At 40.0% G+C, this 21,222-nt stretch overlaps 1 protein-coding gene across 16 annotated transcripts in view; it reads left to right on the forward strand.

Annotated features, from left to right (window-relative positions):
* Positions 1-21,222, forward strand: part of TRIM2 (tripartite motif containing 2) — an 88,558-nt gene that overhangs the window by 47,144 nt on the left and 20,192 nt on the right. For 11 of the 16 annotated variants that reach the window (XM_017736788.1, XM_017736785.1, XM_017736781.1 and 8 more), the window contains 5 exons: positions 2,997-3,178; positions 5,309-5,546; positions 11,810-11,961; positions 12,638-12,818; positions 15,820-16,543. In XM_017736788.1, the coding sequence (XP_017592277.1) occupies positions 3,045-3,178; positions 5,309-5,546; positions 11,810-11,961; positions 12,638-12,818; positions 15,820-16,543 (1,429 nt within the window). In that variant the 5' untranslated portion in view covers positions 2,997-3,044. Of the gene's footprint in view, positions 1-1,494; positions 1,554-2,996; positions 3,179-5,308; positions 5,547-11,809; positions 11,962-12,637; positions 12,819-15,819; positions 16,544-21,222 lie in introns of those variants that run through there. The other 5 variants (XM_017736790.1, XM_017736791.1, XM_017736787.1 and 2 more) reach the window with 3 other exon arrangements.

Below are 21,222 nucleotides of genomic sequence, written 5' to 3' on the forward strand. Positions count from 1 at the left end.
AGTAGTTTGTGTTCAGTCTGTAACAAAAAAATTGTACTGTTTGTGTGTCCAATTTGGAAACTCTGCTTTTGATAAGAAATCCTCCTGCTTCTGACTATCTTCCCTGTTTTGTTTGGGTCCCTGCCCCTAACGTCTGGGGAGGGAGAGTGGGAGGCAAACACAGCTGTGTAAGTGGTGAAATTAATTTTCCTTTTGAAACATGTCACCGATGTTCTGCGTGTTATGCTGTCAAATGTATGAATACATTAATAGGTATTTGATTATCTGGTGTTTCTACTCTGTTTTGTAAAAGCCAGATGTTTTGGTTCCAGTTCTTGTAAAGCCACCTTTAACTCAAGCTTTTTAAAAGTAACATGGTTTGCTAATTGATCTCCTAGGGTTTATTTTGTGTGATTTATGGCATTTAAATAGGAAAAAAAATTTTGCTTACATAATACTCACATTTTATCTTACTGTGGGGAAAGAAATTTAAAAAAAAATTTAAAAGATGAGAAAGACATGCAAATATTATCAATCCTGAAATCATGCATTTTTGGGTCATGAACAAACATGATATTTTATGAGTATTAGAGCAATTTTTATCATTGCAGTTTCCCCTTCCTTGGGAAAAAAGGAAATAAAAGGGCCTGCCATAAGTGTTTTCCATCAAATTAAATGTCAGTTACTGCTGTTGGATGAATTTGAACTGTGAATAACTTTATGCTGCTGTATTTGCTAACACAGAGGCGATGCCCCAGGAACCTGTTATCAGGGATGTCAGCACAGCTGACTTATGATCCATAATCACTGTCATTATCCTAGAAATAGCCCCTTGCTCGGTGCAGTAAGTAAAAAATACCGGTATGGCTAAATACACAGCTCAGGAAGAACAGCATGGGTTCAACTCTGACAGATTAGTGTGCCATTCATCCAAGCACAGGAAGAAGACCTAATGTAACACTAACAGTAAAATGCTATACAGGTCACACAAATCATTGTAGAATTGAGTGACTTTTGAATGAGCATGATCAGCAGAGGGCTTGTTGTTTCTGTCTTGGAAAGCCTGAACTGCCCTCAAGCTAGATCTCAAATTGTCTGAAATGGGTGACTGAAAAGGGGTAGAAATTGTTTAGGAATAAGTTAGACCCCTCAGGAGTGTACCTGCAGAGAAGAAGCCCAGCTAGGCTTGCAGCTCACAGAGAAGAGGAGCCCCTGTTCCGCTGTGGATGCGGGAGGTCTGGCAGAACTCGGTGCTGCAACAGAGTCGTGCCTGCGCCTCCCGGCACTTCAGCCTACTAGAAATCCTGGTGGAGAGGAGCTCTTGCTGGGCCACCCTGCCAGGGCCTCTGCTTGCCAGGTTTTCCTGAACTATTTTAGCAGGCAGTTTACTTTTTTCTGTGGTTGCTTTCTTCCTTTTCCTCCTGTCTTCTCTTTTCATGTATTAATTCTGTTGGTTATGATCTGTATCTCCAGCTCAAAAGAACCTACGTTTTTTTCTCCCTGTGCCTTGTTGCAGGACAGGAGGTGTTCCAAGCCTGCTGCCATCCCTTTAACCTGCAATTTTAATTCTAACAGTTAGTAGACTTTTTTCTTAGCCTTTTATTTCATGCTTTATATGCCAGGTTGTGAAGAATTCTCAGTCCTAGAAACATGATTCTTACTACTAGTTCTGCCTAGAATGACATTTTTCTTGCATTTATTATTTGGATGCGCTTCATGTATCCTTCACCCTACTGTTGCTCATTCCCAGTGGCTACCAGTTGCCTCTTCTTTGCTCTGTTTCTTTTATCAGGAGGATTTTCATTTTGCCTACCTCATCCCCATTGGTGATGCAGAATTTGAGCATTCCCTTTCCAGGGGCTGGCTGGTTCTGGAGCTTCCTTCTTGGGGGCTTCCTGGAGTCAAAATCTACCATATTTTTGGCAATACCAGCACTGACAAGGGAAAAAAAATTGTTAGGTGAACCATTTTCAAACTCTGTCTGTGATGCAGCCATTTGACTGGCTGGTGCAGTTCCAGTTAGAGCATTTTGCCGGCGGTACTGTGGATGTAAGAAATCCGATGTTTGTTAGCACTGGCTGAACCTACTGGCGCAGGAACGTTTTTATCATGGGATTTCTTTAAAACCAGACAGCCCCTTAACTCTTTCAGTCCAGAGGCAGCATGCCTTTCCCAAATGAACCTGCAATTTTAATTCTAACAGTTAGTAGACTTTTTTCTTAGCCTTTTATTTCATGCTTTATATGCCAGGTTGTGAAGAATTCTCAGTCCTAGAAACATGATTCTTACTACTAGTTCTGCCTAGAATGACATTTTTCTTGCATTTATTATTTGGATGCGCTTCATGTATCCTTCACCCTACTGTTGCTCATTCCCAGTGGCTACCAGTTGCCTCTTCTTTGCTCTGTTTCTTTTATCAGGAGGATTTTCATTTTGCCTACCTCATCCCCATTGGTGATGCAGAATTTGAGCATTCCCTTTCCAGGGGCTGGCTGGTTCTGGAGCTTCCTTCTTGGGGGCTTCCTGGAGTCAAAATCTACCATATTTTTGGCAATACCAGCACTGACAAGGGAAAAAAAATTGTTAGGTGAACCATTTTCAAACTCTGTCTGTGATGCAGCCATTTGACTGGCTGGTGCAGTTCCAGTTAGAGCATTTTGCCGGCAGTACTGTGGATGTAAGAAATCCGATGTTTGTTAGCACTGGCTGAACCTACTGGCGCAGGAACGTTTTTATCATGGGATTTCTTTAAAACCAGACAGCCCCTTAACTCTTTCAGTCCAGAGGCAGCATGCCTTTCCCAAATGCTCAGACAGAGGTGTTGTAGATGTTGCTGACTGTTTCCCTGGCTCTCATCAGTGATAAACCATGTTTGAAGTTCAATTCTTTCTTGTTTTGGTTTGGAAATATGAGTTCCTGCATAAGGATAAAACATGAGTGGATTAGTCAGTGATTTTGTTATTTCATGGAGTTTATAAGCTGTTTTTCTTCTTTTCTTCTTTTCCACTCCATTCCAGCAGTGTGCAGGGTAGAAGGGAACAGGACCCATATGTCAGTGGTCTAGGATGGCCAGTGAAGGCTCCAACATCCCAAGTCCTGTGGTCCGTCAGATTGACAAGCAGTTTCTGATCTGCAGCATATGCCTGGACCGTTACAAGAACCCCAAAGTACTTCCCTGCCTGCACACTTTCTGTGAGAGGTAAGTGCTTTCCTCCTGCTGGTAGCTCAGTGTTTGTGTCGTGCAGCAAGAACAGGACAAGGCATCCTTTAGTGGACAGGGACTTTTCCCTTTACTTGTGAATGTCATGTTAAGGCATGATAAACTCTGGGAAGGCTGGAGAGGCAGGGATGTAGAAAAACACATTTGTGGCAGGCAGGAAGAAGAGACAGCAGTGGCGTATTTGGAATACCTTCCCTTTATGCAAGAGTAAACAAAAAGCAAATCCAGTTAAGCTAATGAATACAGTTAATACAGTGCGAAAGGTGATGATAGCCAGAATTTGGACCTCAAATTAATGGTCTCAAATTTATTCTGATTATCATATAATTAGAAACAATAAAAAAAATTTCTTTGTTGATTTACTAAGCCAATAAGTAATTATCCCAGCCTTTAATGTCCAAGGGTTAGACATGATATATACATTATTAATAACCTGTGATTAAGTGTCTTCATTATTCTGCAGTTTGGTTGACTGAAGTGGGAAAACTCTCTGGAAAGAGATGTGATAAACTAGCAACCTGCCTTTTACTGTATTCAGCTGAGTGAACTGAATATGCTTAATAATACTTCAATGTTGCATTATCCATCAAATTGTGGAGAAAATACAGCATCTGCAGAAAAGTTGAAAGATGAAGAATTAGTGGTTAGAGTTCTTCATCTGTTGATGGGATGCAACTCTGGATTGTATGTTGAATGGCAGGAGAATTTTTATAAATGGTATGTGGTGTAAACACTAATTTAGGAGATTTCTACCTCTTAGCAAGAATTGTGGTATCTAACTTTGCACAGGGTGAAAGAAAAATTGTGGATCTTTGACTGTGTCAGGTGAACTGGTCTTTTGTAGAATAGGAAATCCCAGCATTAAAAAAGGCAGCACTGAAACTCTTACTGAAGTCAGTGAGACAAGATTTTCACCATCATGTGTTAAGTTTCCTGATTTGTGTTCATGTGTAAAACCTAAGGTCAGCTTCTGGTTTACACTGTAATCTTCTTAGGCTGATCTGGTTATGGAGAGAGGCTGGAAGAACTCTTCCAGTGTAGTGCTGATGTGCAAAGCCTAAGCTCTCCTTTCACGGAGCCCTTACTGGGGGGTTAGGAGGAGGGCTGCCTGGGGAAGATGAAGAGTGGTGCAACCAAAGCCCTTGGAAAAGGATAAGAGCTGTGGAGCTGTGTGAGGTCACACTTTCTCAGTTGGCATCTCATGAGGAATCTGGAGTAGCACTGCTTCCCTTAAGAACTGCATTCTGCAAAGCTTCTGCTTACAGGACCATCCTGAATATAGTATATTGCATGCAACTATATGTTGCATGCCCAGCAGGTGTTAACTTCATTTTCAAGGCCAAAAGTGGCATTAAGTCTCACCTAAGCCAGCCTGCTGGATATTGTGCATATTGTTGGTTGCTGAACTTTTGTGTCAGATTTATAATCTGTGAAATGTATTTTTTCTGAAAAACCCCAACACTGTCCTCCCAGTCAAACACAAACAAAAATTTCCTCCAAAACTCCTTTTATCACAAACTGTGATAAGCTAGCAGGTAGTTCCCTATGTCGTAAAGAAAGCTCTGTTGATTTTGGGTAGCTGCCAAATAACTTTCCTAATTGAAATAAATGAAAAAAATTTCCTTTGGTTTCATTGGGACCATGTTTTACCTCTCAAACACTAAACCCACAAATACAAGTTATTAAAGGAGATTCTGTTGGAAAGACAAGGGTCAACCACTGGTTAGTCAGTTAAAGGCACAGGCTCAAATGTTGATGCAACTTCATGTCTGTCAGACTTTGTCTGATAGTTTATAATTTTTACTGTCCTGTGAGCAGGATGCAGTAGGTGTCTGGAAGTATGATCAACTGCACGAATATCTCAGAAAAGGGCATATAACTCTTTTAATGATGTCTGCTTTTTTTCATGTGGCAGAGTAAAAGAAGCTTTAAAAGAAAAAGAATAGTCCCCATAACTTCTTTTGCATCAGAAGCCTGTTTGATGTACTTTTCCTTTAATAAGTAGGAGTAGCACTATTTCAAACTATCTCTTTAACTGATGAAAGGGGTTTTTTTCCTTCTTTGATGGTACTTTTCCTTTCTTTCTCCTTCTACCTTCCTTCCCCATAGGTGTTTACAGAATTACATTCCAGCCCATAGCTTAACCCTTTCTTGCCCCGTGTGCCGTCAGACCTCCATTCTGCCAGAGAAAGGGGTTTCTGCACTCCAGAACAACTTCTTTATTACCAACCTCATGGATGTCCTGCAGCGAACGCCGGACAACAGCATTGAGGAGTCCTCCATCCTGGAGACTGTCACTGCTGTTGCTGCAGGCAAACCGCTCTCCTGCCCCAATCATGATGGAAATGTAAGTGAGACAGCCTCCTGTGCTATGTACAGGTATTGACATGTGCTGACTTGTCTGGGTTTCATGGATACTTTTTACTAAAGAGATAGCAGGGGAAGTGGAATCACACTATTTCTTTGATTTTATAGTATATCAGCAAAAGACAAGTAATTCTTCAAATTGACTCAAATGTTCTTAGTGGAGCATCATGAAGTAGTCAGCATATTATTTCATCTTACCAGTAATCTGGGATGATACTGTCTTTTGGCACATTTGGTCAAAATTATTATCCTGCAAGTACTGAACCTTGTGCCCTTACTGCTTTGGGTTGGGTTTCCCTAGCCCTCGTGCTTGTAGCATCAACTGGTGCTGTGGGTACTTGGGTGTTTGTTTAGGCAATATGTGACAAGGGCCTTATGAGTTTAACTAACCTGCACACTGGGGCAGTACCAAAAGTGAACATATTAACATAATTAACATAAAATGTGAACATATTAACATAGAGCCAGATAAAAGTGAGTCCTATCTGAGGATGCTTTGGGTCAGCACAGGCTAGAAATGGAGAGCTTCTGTTTATCTGCAGTGTTTTGTGGGTCTCTCATCTCAGTCTTTGGAGGCTGCTTTGTTTTTTCCCTCCACCTACTCTTTTTACCTCGTGTGTCCCCACATACATCCTCAAATCATATCAGTGTATTCATTGGCAAGTACCCCCAACTGAGAAAATATTCACAGATTACTGCAAGAACACCTCTAACTCTGCTTACTTCACAATTTTCTGTGTTAACCTGTGTAACTTCATGGTAGGCATATGAGCTCCTGACTCATAGCCAAGCTTACGCAAACATGTAAGTGGATCACGTTGCAAAACTCAGTGATGTTACGTTGTAAACTGAATGTTGTGCTTCTGTGCAAGCCAAGAAGTATGTGTCAGTAGTTTAAGACAACTTTCTGGGAACTGTTTTATTTGATACTCAGTGTAGGTACATTGGTTGTAGAGGAGTAATTCAGCTGATAGGTAATGATTACTGTAACAGAGGAATATCTCTGTTGGAATTAGGTGGACTTGCAGAACTGATGCTGTACACTCTGATTAATGAATAACTGGTGTAACTTTTTTTAATGGGTACTGTACCTATGTGTGTGTACTGGTTACTGATTAATGCATTCCTGGGTTTTGTTTGCATTTTATTTGCTTTCTTTAAAATGAACCGTTGTTTTTTTCTGACATAGCCATTCTGTTAGGAGCCATTTGATTGTGAAATGCAGAAAAAAGTCAAAATTAAGGTGTTACTTGTTTTGTATTTTAAATTATCAGGTGATTATTCTTTGGGTATGTTTAAAAAAACCTGGCTTGTCTACAATCAAAAATATGCTACCTTACACCTCTCTGAGAACTCCTTTATAGGGAAAGGTGCAGTTGTAAGTCCTCTAGCTTACTTGGCTTGCCTTGAAACATAGCGTGTCTTTTAGGATGCTGAATAGTGCGTGATGGGAACATCCTCTCGCTTCAATAAGTATCTGGGAGGGTTGGGGATAGCCTGAGGATGACTCCAATTTAAAGCTTTGTGAAGCTAAGAAATTAAAAGCTAAGTGCACGTATTAGTCCTTGTGATGGGAGGAGCTGAGGTAAGATTTGGGAAGAGCTTCTTGAGGCTGGCCAGGTGGGTCTGGCTGGAAGGGTGCACAGGGCAAGGTGCTGGCCACCTTAGGCCTCACTGAGGAAATGGGCTTATGCTGGCTTCATAGGTTCAGAACAGAAGAGCACTGTGGGGCAAGTAGGTTAGATAGTAGGAAATATCTAAGAAATCTTCACCCAGAACGTCTTCCCTGGAACGTGGGGAAGCGGTCACAGCACCAAGCCTGCCAGAGTTCAAGAAGCGTTTCGGCAAATGCTTTCAAGCACATGGTGTGACTCTTGGGGTGGTCCTGGGCAGGGCCAGGAGTTGGACTTTGATGATCTTTGTAGGTCCCTTCCAGCTCAGGGTATTCTATGATTTCAAGTGCCTGGCTACTAGTAGCTTTACTGGGGGCTTCAGGAAGTGAAAAAGGATTGAGCTGGCAGCTGGAGGAGAATGCCTTTGCAAAACCAGCAGTCATTCTGCACTAAATCCACCCTCCATTAATTTTTACATGTTGCTTGGGGTAGGGTCAGACCCATTGTACTTTTAGTATTTGCATCAAATATTTATTTTAAATATTACCAGTTTTTCTTCATATTAGCTTGGAAATAAGTTTCTGTTTAAACAAGTTTTTTCAATCATTTCAGCCATCCTGGATTTAAACCTCTCTGATTAAAATGAGATAGAAACTGATGCAGAGATATTTTCTCATTTGATTGCCTGTCAGCTTGAAACTTAGCCTTCCTCAGGCCATGTAGATTAGATACTTTCCCTTCCCAGTTGGTCCACTATTCCCATCACTCATATTTTCCATTTGTGTATATGTTTACTTTATTCCTTCTGTGCACATCCTCCCATCCTCTGTTATGGCATCTTTGTTCTGTCTGTTCTTACGAAAAGTGAAACTCAGCTTGTAGTATCTTAATACAGAATATGGTTACCTGTGCCTGAACTATAAAAAAATGCTTTCTTATTTTGACACAACACGGAGCACAAATGTATGTTCTTGTTAAATCAGGGTAATAGGGCACATATGGAACTTTTGAACATACTAGAAGATTCTTATCTTCTACCTACACATTAAAATAAGATTGGCTTTATTCTCAGCTGCTAAACACGTGCAGCTCTTGCTGTATATAAAAGCATTCTGGATTGGAAACATTGATCTACAATAATTTAGGGGCAGATACAGCAGCCAGAGCAGGGAAGGCTATGAAATTCTAACTCCATTGTATGTAATGAGTGGTGTAGCCTCTTTGCAGTCACCCATTCTGAAATGTCTATACTTGGGTTTTGTTTGAATTTGAACTGAAAACCAGCTCAGAGTCGACCGTGTTTTTACAATGTAGAAGGTGGGGCAATGTATTTTCTGCCTCTAGATGTAACAAGAGAGGATACACAGTATTAAATTAAACACTTTTAACAAGAGAGAATGCCTTCTCTCTGACTAGCTTTTTCTCAAAAGATCGTAGCATAGCTTGGCAACTTGACAGGCATAAGATCTTGCTTACAAAAACATTTCCTGAACTTGTGGAGGTGTTGCTTACTGCCTGAATGCTTCTCTTGGAAAAATAAAAAATCATCTATCCTTGATATTCTGATGAAGTGACTTCATATCTTACTTACCTTTTAAACACTTCTTTTTTTCTCCTCACCTCTGTACTTCTCACCATGTCACTTACTCGTGTATCCCATTAAAGTGTAATCTATGGGTAAGGCAAAAGCTGTGACTCAGGAGGAAAAAACTCCACGTTCTAAATTTTATCAGGTATTTCAGAGGTACCCTCAGGTAATTCAAACTTGCATTCTTCTGAAAGCCAAATCATACAAAGCTAAGGTACACACTAGCCCTGGGACAGAAGAATTAAGCATGCGTGACATGAGGAAGGTGGGTGGCAAAGAGCTGACTTACCCTTTTTCTGTAGACTGCTCTTTCAATTCAAACAAATAGAAAGCAGAGGATGAGCAATGTGATTTTAGAGAAGTGGGGCTTGGGATTGATGAGAACTTTTTCCTCAAGACCTGAACTTTGAAGGGCTGGAATTAGTGTGTCTTGGCACTGTGAAATCTAGTTCAGAAGTACTTGCATCCTTGATTATGCAATTTTAAAGGTTTCTGTAAATTCAGTTGAATTACAGTAGCGAAGATGCGCATGGGTCTGTAATTACATCGTAGTGCTGAAATATGCTGGTCTGGTTTAAGGTGGGAATTAGTGGATGGGATTTCAGAACCAGTGGGTTCTGAAATTCAAACTTCATTACAGCTGATGGGAATGTTCTCGTTGAATTTGGTGGAAATACAGCTGAAGCCAGAGCTGGATGCTATAGTATGTCCTGGCCAAGAGCTCTCTTGAATTTGGAAAGGAGAGGTTCAGGCAAATGTCATTTTCTGAGATGTTTTGTAAGGCAAACCTGTCATAGTGAAAAGTTTTCTGGGAGTGTACAAAATGTGATGCCCATGTTTGGCATGGAGGGGAGAGATGAAAAGCCAGTAATACATGTCTGTCTGTAGTTAGAAATTAGTCTTGCCTGATTAAGAGATGCTAGAAAAAAAATCTTAGGAAATCAGCCTATCTAGAGAGTTGAAGCCTGAATTGTATTAATATTAGGTTTTCCCTCTCCTTCATCTATGCACAGTACAATAATTGTAGTGGGAAATGAAAGCTGCTTCTCTCCAAACATTTTGAATTTGAGGCAAAGACAACTATTTGTACGCGGAGATAGATACACATTAGGTCTTTGTGATCTGTTTGCTATTATCATTTGAGCTTACGTGTTTCTCTGATGTTTGAATAAAGAGGAAGAAAGTTGTTTAGGCTGAACTTCATTATGCCAATGAGATGCTTCCTTTCTTATATATGTGGCTGCAAATATAAAGATATGTGTTATGGGGTGTTCAATAGAAAACAGAAATACTAAATTATTCTAATCACTGTATCCAAAGATAAAAATACTGAATAAATAAAGGGCTTGTTGAAATATCTTGAACCTGAGCATTAAATTATTAAGAGCAGAAAGATTAATTTTGGACACTCATTCAAAAGAAATGAATTTTTTTTTTTTTTTGGGCCATATAAGAAGATTTCAAAGTTTCCTAATAGAATAGTCTTCCTTTTGGCTGTTTCTGATTGCAGACTTTTGAAGCCTTTGAAAAGAACTTCAATCCTACACTTGGTTTAACTTATTTCCTCCATGCACTGTAAGAATGCATCACATCACAGTGCCTACCAAAGTAACTATCAGGCCTCGGAGGATCTACTACAGTGAGACTGCTAAATTCACAGTGACTGGAGTAGTGTTCATGAGGGTTGACATTGTTTAGAAGGTCTACTTTTTTTTCCCCTTGCTGATCTACTTGATGTTACACAGGTTATTTGGAGCAACTTTTAAATTTTCTCCGAAGTGGCTTACATGAATGGCCAACAAATGACTAAACCCTCATGGCATGTGAATCCCATATCTTGTGAACTGAGATAAGAGGGAAGAATGGGAATAAGATGGAAAGGAGCTTATCAGAGGAAAATCCCTGTTAATGCTAATAGCCACGTGCAAATCATGGTTCTTTCTTTCCCCTCCTTAATTCTCAAGATGCCTTGGAGCAGCCAGCTCTTTTGCCCCGTGCTGTTACAAATCCCTCTGCTCACCTGAAAACAGCTGGTTCTACACAACCATCTCATCAACCAACAACTCTAGCACAGCCATCTTTGTGCAAGATATCTGAGTGCCAGAAGCATCAGCTGAATTATTCAAGATTCTGATGCTATGCTCTGAATGCAAAAGAGCTGCCAATGTCTTGCTTTGAAGCATATACTATGAATTCCCTTATATCCTTTTTTAATAAGCCTAAAATGCTTTGTGCCCAAGGACTTCCAAGCTGTAAAAAAAGGTCTCATGCCAAATTTGCACGTGTGCATTATTTTGACTAACATACGATTTACAGCACTTCTCTGTTTCTTTCCCTTCATGAATATATTCAGAATCTATTACATGTAAAGATCTATTTTTATCTCTAAAGAGCATCTTGCTGGGTACTTAACAGGTTGAAACAATCTCCTCCTCTTTCAAGTATAGATCAGCCCTCCTATTACAATCTCAGATACGAGGTTTTAATGGTTTTAAGGGATTAGTAATGGGATATAGAGATTTTTCCCTGCAGCACGTTGGTTCATTTAGGGTGCTTTCCTCTAACAAATAAACATGCTGGTTGGTGATTTCCATTGAGTTTGTGTTCCAAGGGTGGCCTTGTTCTGAAAAGCAGCCTAAGTTTACACTTTCTTTAGCAGACACTATGGGACAACTAAGGATCAAGTTAGTGAGGGTAGTTGAATGCCTGGTTTTTTGAGTTGTTTCATGGAGTGCATGAGAGACACCAAAACTTACTATTACACAGTGTAAAGACAATGTTAGGACCAGCAGTGAAGTCCAGCATTGTATACAGGCTGCTGTTCTGACACTTTATGATAGAATAAGATGCTTTTAAAGGAGCATTTTGATGTAAAATGTGTAAGAATAACAGCCATCTTTTAGGCAGTAAATTATTGGTGCATAAGAAAACAGAAGCTTTGTCTCAGAGCTTGGCTAATAAATGAGTTCAAGACTCAGTAAGATATGCTTTGAGTTATGTTACTGCTGCCATGTTTGAGTGTAGAGTTGTGCACTTTTCCAGGTGATGGAGTTTTACTGCCAGTCCTGTGAGACAGCCATGTGCCGGGAGTGCACAGAGGGAGAACACGCAGAGCATCCCACCGTACCACTCAAGGATGTGGTGGAGCAACACAAGGCTTCCCTCCAAGTCCAATTGGATGCTGTCAACAAAAGGTATGGAGACTCTACTGACTATTTTCCATTTTCAGTTTTATCACTGGCTTCCTGTGCTAACTGGGGTAGATATTTTAATGTGCTGGTGCCATGGGTATTTACCTTGGAAACAGGGATAGTGCAGCTAGAATAAGGACAAAAAATCCATTGAGTGGGATGTACTGAGGGATTAGTGAAAAGAGATTCCTATATGTCTTTCACAAAACAGAGGATATTCGAAATGCAGGTGTCCTCCAAAGAAGGGGCATAAAATGCTAAGGAAGAAGATACTATCCAGTTGTTAATTAAATGATAGCTAAATAAATAATACTGGGTGTTAAAAAGACTGGTACAAACACTATGGTGGCAACAAGGCTTAAAAAAAAAGGAAAAGTGGGGTAGATCTAGTTATATCTTCTTGAGTAGATATACAGTATAAAGTACAGAGGATCCAAGGTCTCACTGTTGGTAATGCCTAAAGTCTAATGGATTTGCACAGGGGAAGACTGTGGCTTAGCCTTATTTTATCAGACCAGACCCACTGTGTGGTTATAAAAGGAATGAACTTACTTCTGGGAAATGACCAAATGTAAAGACAGCCTGCTGATGAGAGGGTTTAACCAAAAGATACCAGGGCAAGGGCCAATGTTTAATGACTTTTGAAACAGCAATCTTTGTAATTTAATTCCTCCCTCAGGCTTCCAGAGATTGACTCAGCACTTCATTTTATATCTGAAATCATACACCAGTTAACCAACCAAAAGGCTAGCATCGTAGATGATATTCATTCCACTTTTGATGAACTCCAGAAGACTTTAAATGTGCGAAAGAGCGTGCTGCTCATGGAGCTGGAAGTGAATTACGGCCTTAAACACAAAGTAAGATGCATGTTTTGTTTCAATGAAAAGCTGCTAATTTAATCAGCCAGTTTTTACAAATGGTGTGGGACGCCAGTTTGACAAATTGTGTCTGAGATCCAGAGAACTTTGTTTTCCTGAAATGAAGTGCTGCAGAGCCTCACTTGTGGGTGCCCAGCCTTATAAGATGAGCATGAAGATACAGGCCAAACAATTTTTCCTGAAGAACTGAGTAAGGCTGCCTGTTTTGCTTCAAGGCACTGTTTTCCTTTCCAGTGCTTTGATGTCATGATCTAACATATTTCATGTTAGATGTCACGTGTTGGAATACAAAAAGATTGGAGGGACATCTCACTTTCTTAGGGGAATGCAGAGAGTAATAGATTGCAAAGCTGTATTCACTCTTTTACTTCCTATGATGATTGAATCTGAGGGTCTTCCCCTTATACTGTAGATTAAGCTTCAGAGGAAGAAAACAGAAACATGTACTTTTACAAAGCAAAGCCTGTAGCCTGGTGGGTAGAAATTTTGTTGAGGATTATTAGGTCTGAATCAGGAAGATTAAAGAATTTAGACCTTATTTTCCTGGGCATCAGTTCTCTGCTTTATAAAGAAAGATTTCTTCCATGAAAGTAGCCTTTAAAAGGAAATAACATCAACAACTGGAGTTTCAAGAGTGCCATTACCAAGCAGCTTGAACATCTCCAGATGTCTGAAGTGGAGGAATGCTGCATTCCTGGATCTAGAATAGGCTTGAAAACATCATTAGAAAGGTATTGAACTGCTGAGCCTGTGGAAATGGAGGAATTCTAACATGTGCACAAGATACGTACTTTTAGGAACATAGGGAGCCCGAAACCATTGGGGCACGGAATTTAGTCATCTCCAGAGCTAAGGAGCAGCTTAGAGAAGTTTTAGCATCAATAATGTGGACTTAGATCCCAGGTTTATCTAAATGTATTCCTGATGTCACAATCTAATCAAGATGTCACACTTCCATAGCAAGCAAATACACTCTGTGTGTGTACAAAGTCTACACAAAATAGAATATGATGTTATTGTTGTTTAAAGAGATTTCAAATAATTTAATAACTACTTTGAGCATTAGAGAATAAAATTTTTATGAAGTTGCACATAAGCAGTAAAAGAGGCATCTACCCTGTTTGTATAAAAAAACCCCAGTTGAAACTGGATTTTAATTTGAATGCACAGTAGTCCTGCAAAATAAGTCAAACCCAAATCATCAATTTTTCTGATCATATGCTTTTAAAAAATGTAACAATAAAAAGGGTACACTTTACTAAAAAAAAGTTGAAAATTCAGTTTGTTGCCCAGTGGACTGAAAGAGAGTAAGATGTAAAATACTCTCTGTACATTTTAAATATTATGTATGTTAGGATTTAATATTTTCCATTTTTGTAATGAAAGAAAGATGTCTTAAGAAAGTATTGATTTTAAAACATAGCTGCAAATTGTCTTTCTTTTAGTTTGTGACCTGTTATCTGAAGCATATGGGGTTTTTGCATCCTGGGACCTTATTAGCTATGCTCTCTCTTTAACTACTTATGTCCTTGAGTAAAGACCAAGCAGATTAGAAATGCCTTGTATTGCATCCTGAAAAATTTCTGTATGCCTAGAAAAGCAGAAGACTTGAAATTTCAGTGTAGTCTTGAAACTTGTTCATTCTGTTTTGATTGCAAAAGATTTTGTGTTGTTATCACTTTCCCATGTCAGTAACATGGGAGCCTGGATTTTCTCCAGTGGATGAAAAGCTTAAAGCTTTGAAAAATTCAGAAGAAAATGCCTTTAGAATCCAATGTCTTTACATAGTGTGTCTCAGCAAGGGAAGAGTATTTCATAGCAATAAATACATCCAGTCTCTAAGTTTACTTTACATCAACAGAAACGTTTCAAAAATATTTACTTTACAGTGATGGTCAACAAAAAAGCTTCTCTAATCCACAGTCATGTCTGTGCCCTGGTTCTTCTCTGTAGGAAAAACATACCAAGTGTATGACTGGGTACCTTCGTTTGGGGATTTTATCAGTGGAGAGTGTGGGGGGCAGCTGCAATGTTTCCTTGACTATCATGAATGTCTCTGCGAGGTTGTTAAAATTCAGGGATCCTTTTTCCAATTCACTGCAAAATTGGTTTAAAAAAAAAAAGTTAGCCCAGTTGCCAGCCCGCACTTAACAATTTTGAGGTCAAGGATTTTAAGGACTTTAGACTGAGGGCCAGAACTGACCCTATAATAGAAGCTCTTTCATAGTCTTAAATATGGAGTGGCTTCTTGCTGCCCACCAAAATTTCAGGCTACTCAATCCAACTCTTCCCACTATCCACAGCCCATTCTGTATGTTTTGCTTTCCTGCCTGCTGAAAGTGAGGAATCAATTTACCTTCTTCTAGGGAGATTTTTCCTTTCTTCACTTATTTGGTTCAGGAATCCCCCTTTTCCTCAGAATGGATGTGCATCCAGGTCTTGAGGCCTTGTTGTCCATTTCCATAGAGGAGTAACCCACAGATTCCCCTGGCTCTGAAGAAATAGTGTCAAGAAGTTTCTTGCAGCCTCTCTTATTAATGGGCTTCATGACTCCAAAATATCTCTGCATCTGTGAACACAACTAATTTCCAGTAACTGTCTCATTAACCATGACTGCTGAGAGTTAAATGGAGCAGGGTTCAAGCTCCTACATTTGTTGCTGGGTTTTTGCTCAAAAAAAACCAAACCAAAACAAACAAAAAACCCCCCCGCAACAAGATAGGTGGGGCAGTAATTCAATCTACTGTGCCAGTGGATCTGTAAAGTCTTGAATACCCAAACCAGGTTGTTTTTTTGTGTTGCAGCATTATATTCCAAATACAGGTTAGTGATCAGTGTGGTACTTCTAAAATGAAGGTTTAAATTAAACTCTAAAATAAGACATCATAAATTTGGTTCCTACAAAGACCTTTAGATGCTACATCTTCATAGGATAGGTCTTGTAACACAATGCTAATCTGGTGTTTGGTAATGCACACAGGTCCTCCAGACACAGCTGGATACCTTGCTAGAAGGACAGGAAAGCATTAAAAGCTGCAGCAACTTTACAGCCCAAGCCCTCAACCATGGCACTGAAACCGAAGTGCTGCTGGTGAAGAAGCAAATGAGTGACAAGCTGAACGAACTGGCCGAGCGGGACTTTCCGCTGCAGCCCCGTGAAAACGATCAGTTGGACTTTATCGTGGAAACAGAAGGCCTGAAGAAGTCCATTCACAACCTGGGGACTATTTTAACCACCAATGCTGTTGCCTCTGAAACAGTTGCCACCGGTGAGGGACTGAGGCAGACAGTGATCGGACAGCCCATGTCTGTTACCATCACAACCAAGGACAAAGATGGGGAGCTCTGTAAATCTGGGAATGCTTACCTCACTGCTGAACTGAGCACGCCTGATGGGAGTGTAGCAGATGGAGAAATACTTGACAACAAAAATGGCACTTACGAATTTTTGTATACTGTTCAGAAAGAAGGGGACTTCACTTTGTCACTGAGACTTTATGATCAACATATCAAGGGCAGCCCATTCAAACTTAAAGTGGTCAGGTCAGCAGATGTGTCCCCTACCACTGAAGGGGTTAAGAGGCGTGTTAAATCTCCTGGCAGTGGTCATGTGAAGCAGAAAGCTGTGAAGAGACCTGCAAGCATGTACAGCACTGGCAAAAGAAAAGAGAATCCCATTGAAGATGATTTGATCTTCAGAATAGGTAGGTGACTTGGCTGCCTGTTGACATACTTAAAAACAGTTCAGGGAAACTGAATGAAAAAGTTTAGTTATTGTAAAGCTAAAGATGTAAGTAGAGCAACCTGGTAATACCATTCAGCCTCTTGACTTTTGTTTATATGTAAATTTTGGAAGTATACACTTCAAAAATAGTTTGCAGCAAATATTTAATTGGGATTTTGGTTGAGAAATGGATACATTTGATTTGGGGTATTTAAAAAATTGTTAATATTCTTATTACAAAGCTTTTGGTATGGATTAAAGTAATTCAGCTTGTAATTTCACTTCTGTATCCCTTGCTTCTAGTGAGCAGTTTCTGGCTTGACTACCAAACAGTGGTATGGTTCTGGTTTGGCCTTTGTTGGTAGTGGTGCTGTTTGTTAGATTTTTTTTTTCCTTTTTTTTTAAACTACTCTTTCCAACACACCATAAATTCTAGAAGTCTTAAATGTTTTCCCAGAAGTGCAGAGCCTTTTAGTTGTGTCATGATGCAACCATGACCATGGGCTTTATTTTTGAGTTCTACCTTCTCCCCTTCACCACTCAAAATAGGAAGATGCATTTCATTAGAGCAAGAGCTATGCATGTCTCAGAACTTTTGCTCCATGAAACCTCTTGGAGTGTCCATATTTGGGATATAATGATCACTATTTTATAGAAAAAACAGAGCTGAAAGTAATATTTCATGTTCAGTTTTCAGCCACTCATTTCACAGAATGACCCTCTATAGAGATGTTCCTCTGGGCTTCTGTGGGCTTACGTATGCATTGTCTGAAAGGTCACAATGCTCTAGGGTTTTACAATCTTCCAAATTATGCAGGTAAAACTTCTGACATTTTCACAAGGATTGCCTTCATGGAGTTCATTTACTTCCAGTTTCAGCTCACTTTGAAAAGTTAAGGTTTGATTCATTTGTTGATGAGGTAATGTAAAGTTTATCATTGTTCTCCAACACAACTGTGTATCTGTTTTGAACCCATTGTTGAATTCCTCCAATGGCCCTGACCAAATCTGGGTCTGTATTGTAAGCTGGGCAAGATAAATCTTCTATTTGGGCTGCCAGAAGCTCACACAGCTGTGTTGGAGAATCACACTGTAATATTCCTCTGGGCATCCAAGTACATGGAGTGTGCTATTGTATGTATGCTGATGTGTGGGCTTTTATGCACACAAGTAAATTGATCAGCTGCTAGCAGGGGATTGTTCTCCTGCTAGTATTAACAAGAGATAGCACAAATGCAACATTAGTGCATTTGTTCATGGGGATGTGTGTATTGTATCTTCTGCCAATTCTGTGTTATTTGTGGCTTTTAAAATGGCATGTGGTTCTCTTCAGACATTCCAAGGTCAAATTATTGACTATACGCTCACAGATTTCATTATTTACAAGAGCAGAGTATTTCTTGCATCCTTTTTCTCTCTCAATAATTTATATCCTCAACCTATTATTTTTTTTAAACAGGTGTAATCTCTAAGAGTGTGTCCATGCAATATCTGTGTAGCATGTCCTTAGTCTATACAAATGAAAACAAGAATGTTCTTATGAGATCTAGAAAATAATTGTTGCCCAATGATTTTTCTACCTCTACAACTGGTAGAAAGCACTAAAGTGAGAGGGAAGTCTTTCATTACCCTGCTTTTGTGCCCTAGACCCATGCTGAGCAGAGGTGAGGGGTGTTTACAGTATTAGCCACTTCCACCTTCCCTGGTAAATCTCTTCCATGTCCTTCAAAGAAGGGTTAAGAGACATGGTTGTTATCAGCTGCTCTGTCTAGGACCCCATCTTATGTTCTAGCTCTGCCATGCTGCACTGTGTGCCTTGGTATTTTTTCTCTTCTGGCACTTTTTGTGACTGGGTTCTTTGACACCATTTAGCAGTAGTGGTTCTATTTCCCACTTTAACTGCTTTTTTCTCTTCGTTTATTTATATTTGGAATTGGCATCAGATACAGCCAGATGGAGAGTTGGCCCTCTGCTAGAAAGTTCAATTTTCCTTTTCCTCAGACCGTTAAGTTGTCTGTTAAGTCACGTAACTGAGCATCTAAGTTTAGCTGGTACATTAATATGTAAAATAAAACATTGCCTTTAACAGAACTTCTGTCAGCCTCCTTACTAGGTGTGAATGTCGTCTTCTGTTCTGTTATCAATGCTGAAAGCAAATAGGAGACTTACTGTGAATTTACTCCACATAAACCCTTACAAACAAGGCCTATGTAATAATAGCTTTAGTGCAGTTTAAAAAGCAGGCTTAGAGGGAGCAAAAGGATTCTTGATTGGGTGTTTCACAGAATCACAAAAGAAATAAGGTTGGAAGGGACCACAGTGGGTCATCTGGTCCAGCCTCCCTGCTGTAGAAATAGGAATGCCTAGTAATGGGAAAAAATAATTTCTGTTTCCAGTTTATTGGCTCAAATCCCTCTGATGTTCATCGTGAACTCTATGGGTTTGTGATGGCCAGTGTGGAATTTTGCCAGGCCTGCACTGCATTGCATTGCATTGCATTGCATTGCAGTCGTACCTGTATTGGACTGGGGGGAAGGAAGAACTCTTGATACCACATTGCTGGCAAAGTCCCCAGCACATTTCTGATGTGCTGATGACAGAGACCTGGCCTGGATTTGACTCTTTTTATTTGAGGTTTGGCTGCTGTGAGAGCAAAGAACTTTGGAGGTGCACCTACCCCTAGGTTTGTCCATGCCTGTCTGTGGTGACAGGGTCTCTGCTGCACAAGCTTGGGGGTGGTCTTGGCCAAGCTTTTAGGGACAGATGCTGTGTAAAGCAAATTAACACAAACCAGTCCATCTTCACTACCAACAGTGTGTGGGCATATCTGCCAGAGTTCCTACTGAATTATTCATTCCTCTTTAAAGGTTACAAACAGTGTGCCTTCAACCAGCAGACTGACTAATTTTAAAACATAGAGTTACGTGGGAAGGATTAGAAAGACTGACATTTCTTTTACAGCAAGCACATAGGGTTAACAATCCAGTGCAGTTTTACTCCAGAGATTTCTGTGTTTCGGCTGCATCCATTATGAGAGGGGGCATCACAGCCTCATAATGTGTAAGATTTGACTAAATATCTTTTAGCACTCTGAGGAAAAAAGAAAGGAAGCTGGGAAACAAGAAAATTCCTTGATGCCTGTCTATGCAGTATGTATGTAGACCTTTCCACGCAGTTTAGTTTTACCTTCTGTTCCAGTACCACATAGGAAAGAGTCCAAGAAGAATTACTTGTAGTGCTGTAGGCAGGAAAGAAATGGTTCCTACACAACAGGTTATGGCCACTCACAACCTCTAAAGTCTTCCAATAATCTATAATATTTCTGCAGTTTGATTTTATCTCTCTGAATCTATTCCCTTCCTGCTGGAGGAACTGACACATTTTTTTCTTTGTATTTTAGGAATCTGGGGAATCTAAGTTAGCAAGCAGGGGGGGTTATTATTCATATTAGTAAAACTTAGAAAGCAAAACCCACTCCTTCTCTTACTATGAACATGAAAAATATACACTATACAAGTTTGTTCAGATTCCCAGGACTTGAAGAGCAAATTGTTACTACAGTTACATGGAGTAATTTTTAACATCTCCTGTGATTGTTAATGGGCTTTTAGATTATTTTTTCCCTTCTTTTTGGTGAGATTCAGTATGGCCTCTATTGTGCAAGAGTAAAAGATTGAAATTACGAAGCATTTTATGTGTGCTAGAATTGTCTTGAGAAGAAAATGGATACCTTCTTTGTTGAAAGCTAAATTAATTGGTTTGTGCAGGCTATGCTCAGTAATACCAGACAGAATTAGACAGAGCTAAAACAAATCTGATTATTATCTTTATACAAAAATGGTATAAAAGGAGATACTCCACAGGCCACAGATCTGCTTCCTAATAACTCTGTTCAGCCTTCCCCTTTTGAAATCTCTCCTGTTTTCTCCCAGTCCCCAGCAGCTTGCAGTAAAATATCTGTCTTTTCCTGCTTTGTGCCCTGCACTAGCTCAGAAGAGGAGGGAGATAAAGCTGGGCAACGAAGGGCACAAAAGATGCAGGCTTTCATCTCTTGACCAGGCTGCTTGGGAAACACTGGAATGAGGCTCCTACTGGTTCCAGCCCTGTGCAATTGAAATGTTGGTGCCTTCCTAGGCTAAGGAGAGATGGGTGACTGCCTGTGATGGAGAGAAGACAAAACATGAAATGCCTTGATACAGAGGGGTGGGTAGTATCTTGCAGTAAAAGACTTGCTGAAGACTCTCTCTTAGGCAGGTATGTTCATAAGGAAGGACTTTCTGCTTACGAAGAGAGCTATCATCCTTTGGTATTGCAGAGTCAGTTGCAAAAGCCTGCTTTTCCAGAGGCTGACAGGCTTTCCTCTCATCATCTGAAGTGCCTGCGCTTGGCTTCAGATCTTTGCTGGAGTAGTGAATTATTCAGAATGGAAAGTTCAAAGTTATCTGATTTCCTCTTGAACATACATTAGAAAATAAGCTTTGTTCTACAGAGGAATTCTGCAAAGGAATTTCTGCCATTGCAGAGCAGGCTGTATAAAGGCCTGTATGCAAATTAGGACCTAGGTGATAGGTTTAATAGCTGCAAAGCGCTAGGTACAAGGACATTGCATGGAGCTGAATTTCATCTGCACACTGTGCTAATAAATTGCTATTTCTTAAA

The sequence above is a fragment of the Corvus brachyrhynchos genome, unplaced genomic scaffold, assembly GCF_000691975.1.
Source record: "Corvus brachyrhynchos isolate BGI_N302 unplaced genomic scaffold, ASM69197v1 scaffold175, whole genome shotgun sequence".
Taxonomy (NCBI): Eukaryota; Metazoa; Chordata; class Aves; order Passeriformes; family Corvidae; genus Corvus; species Corvus brachyrhynchos.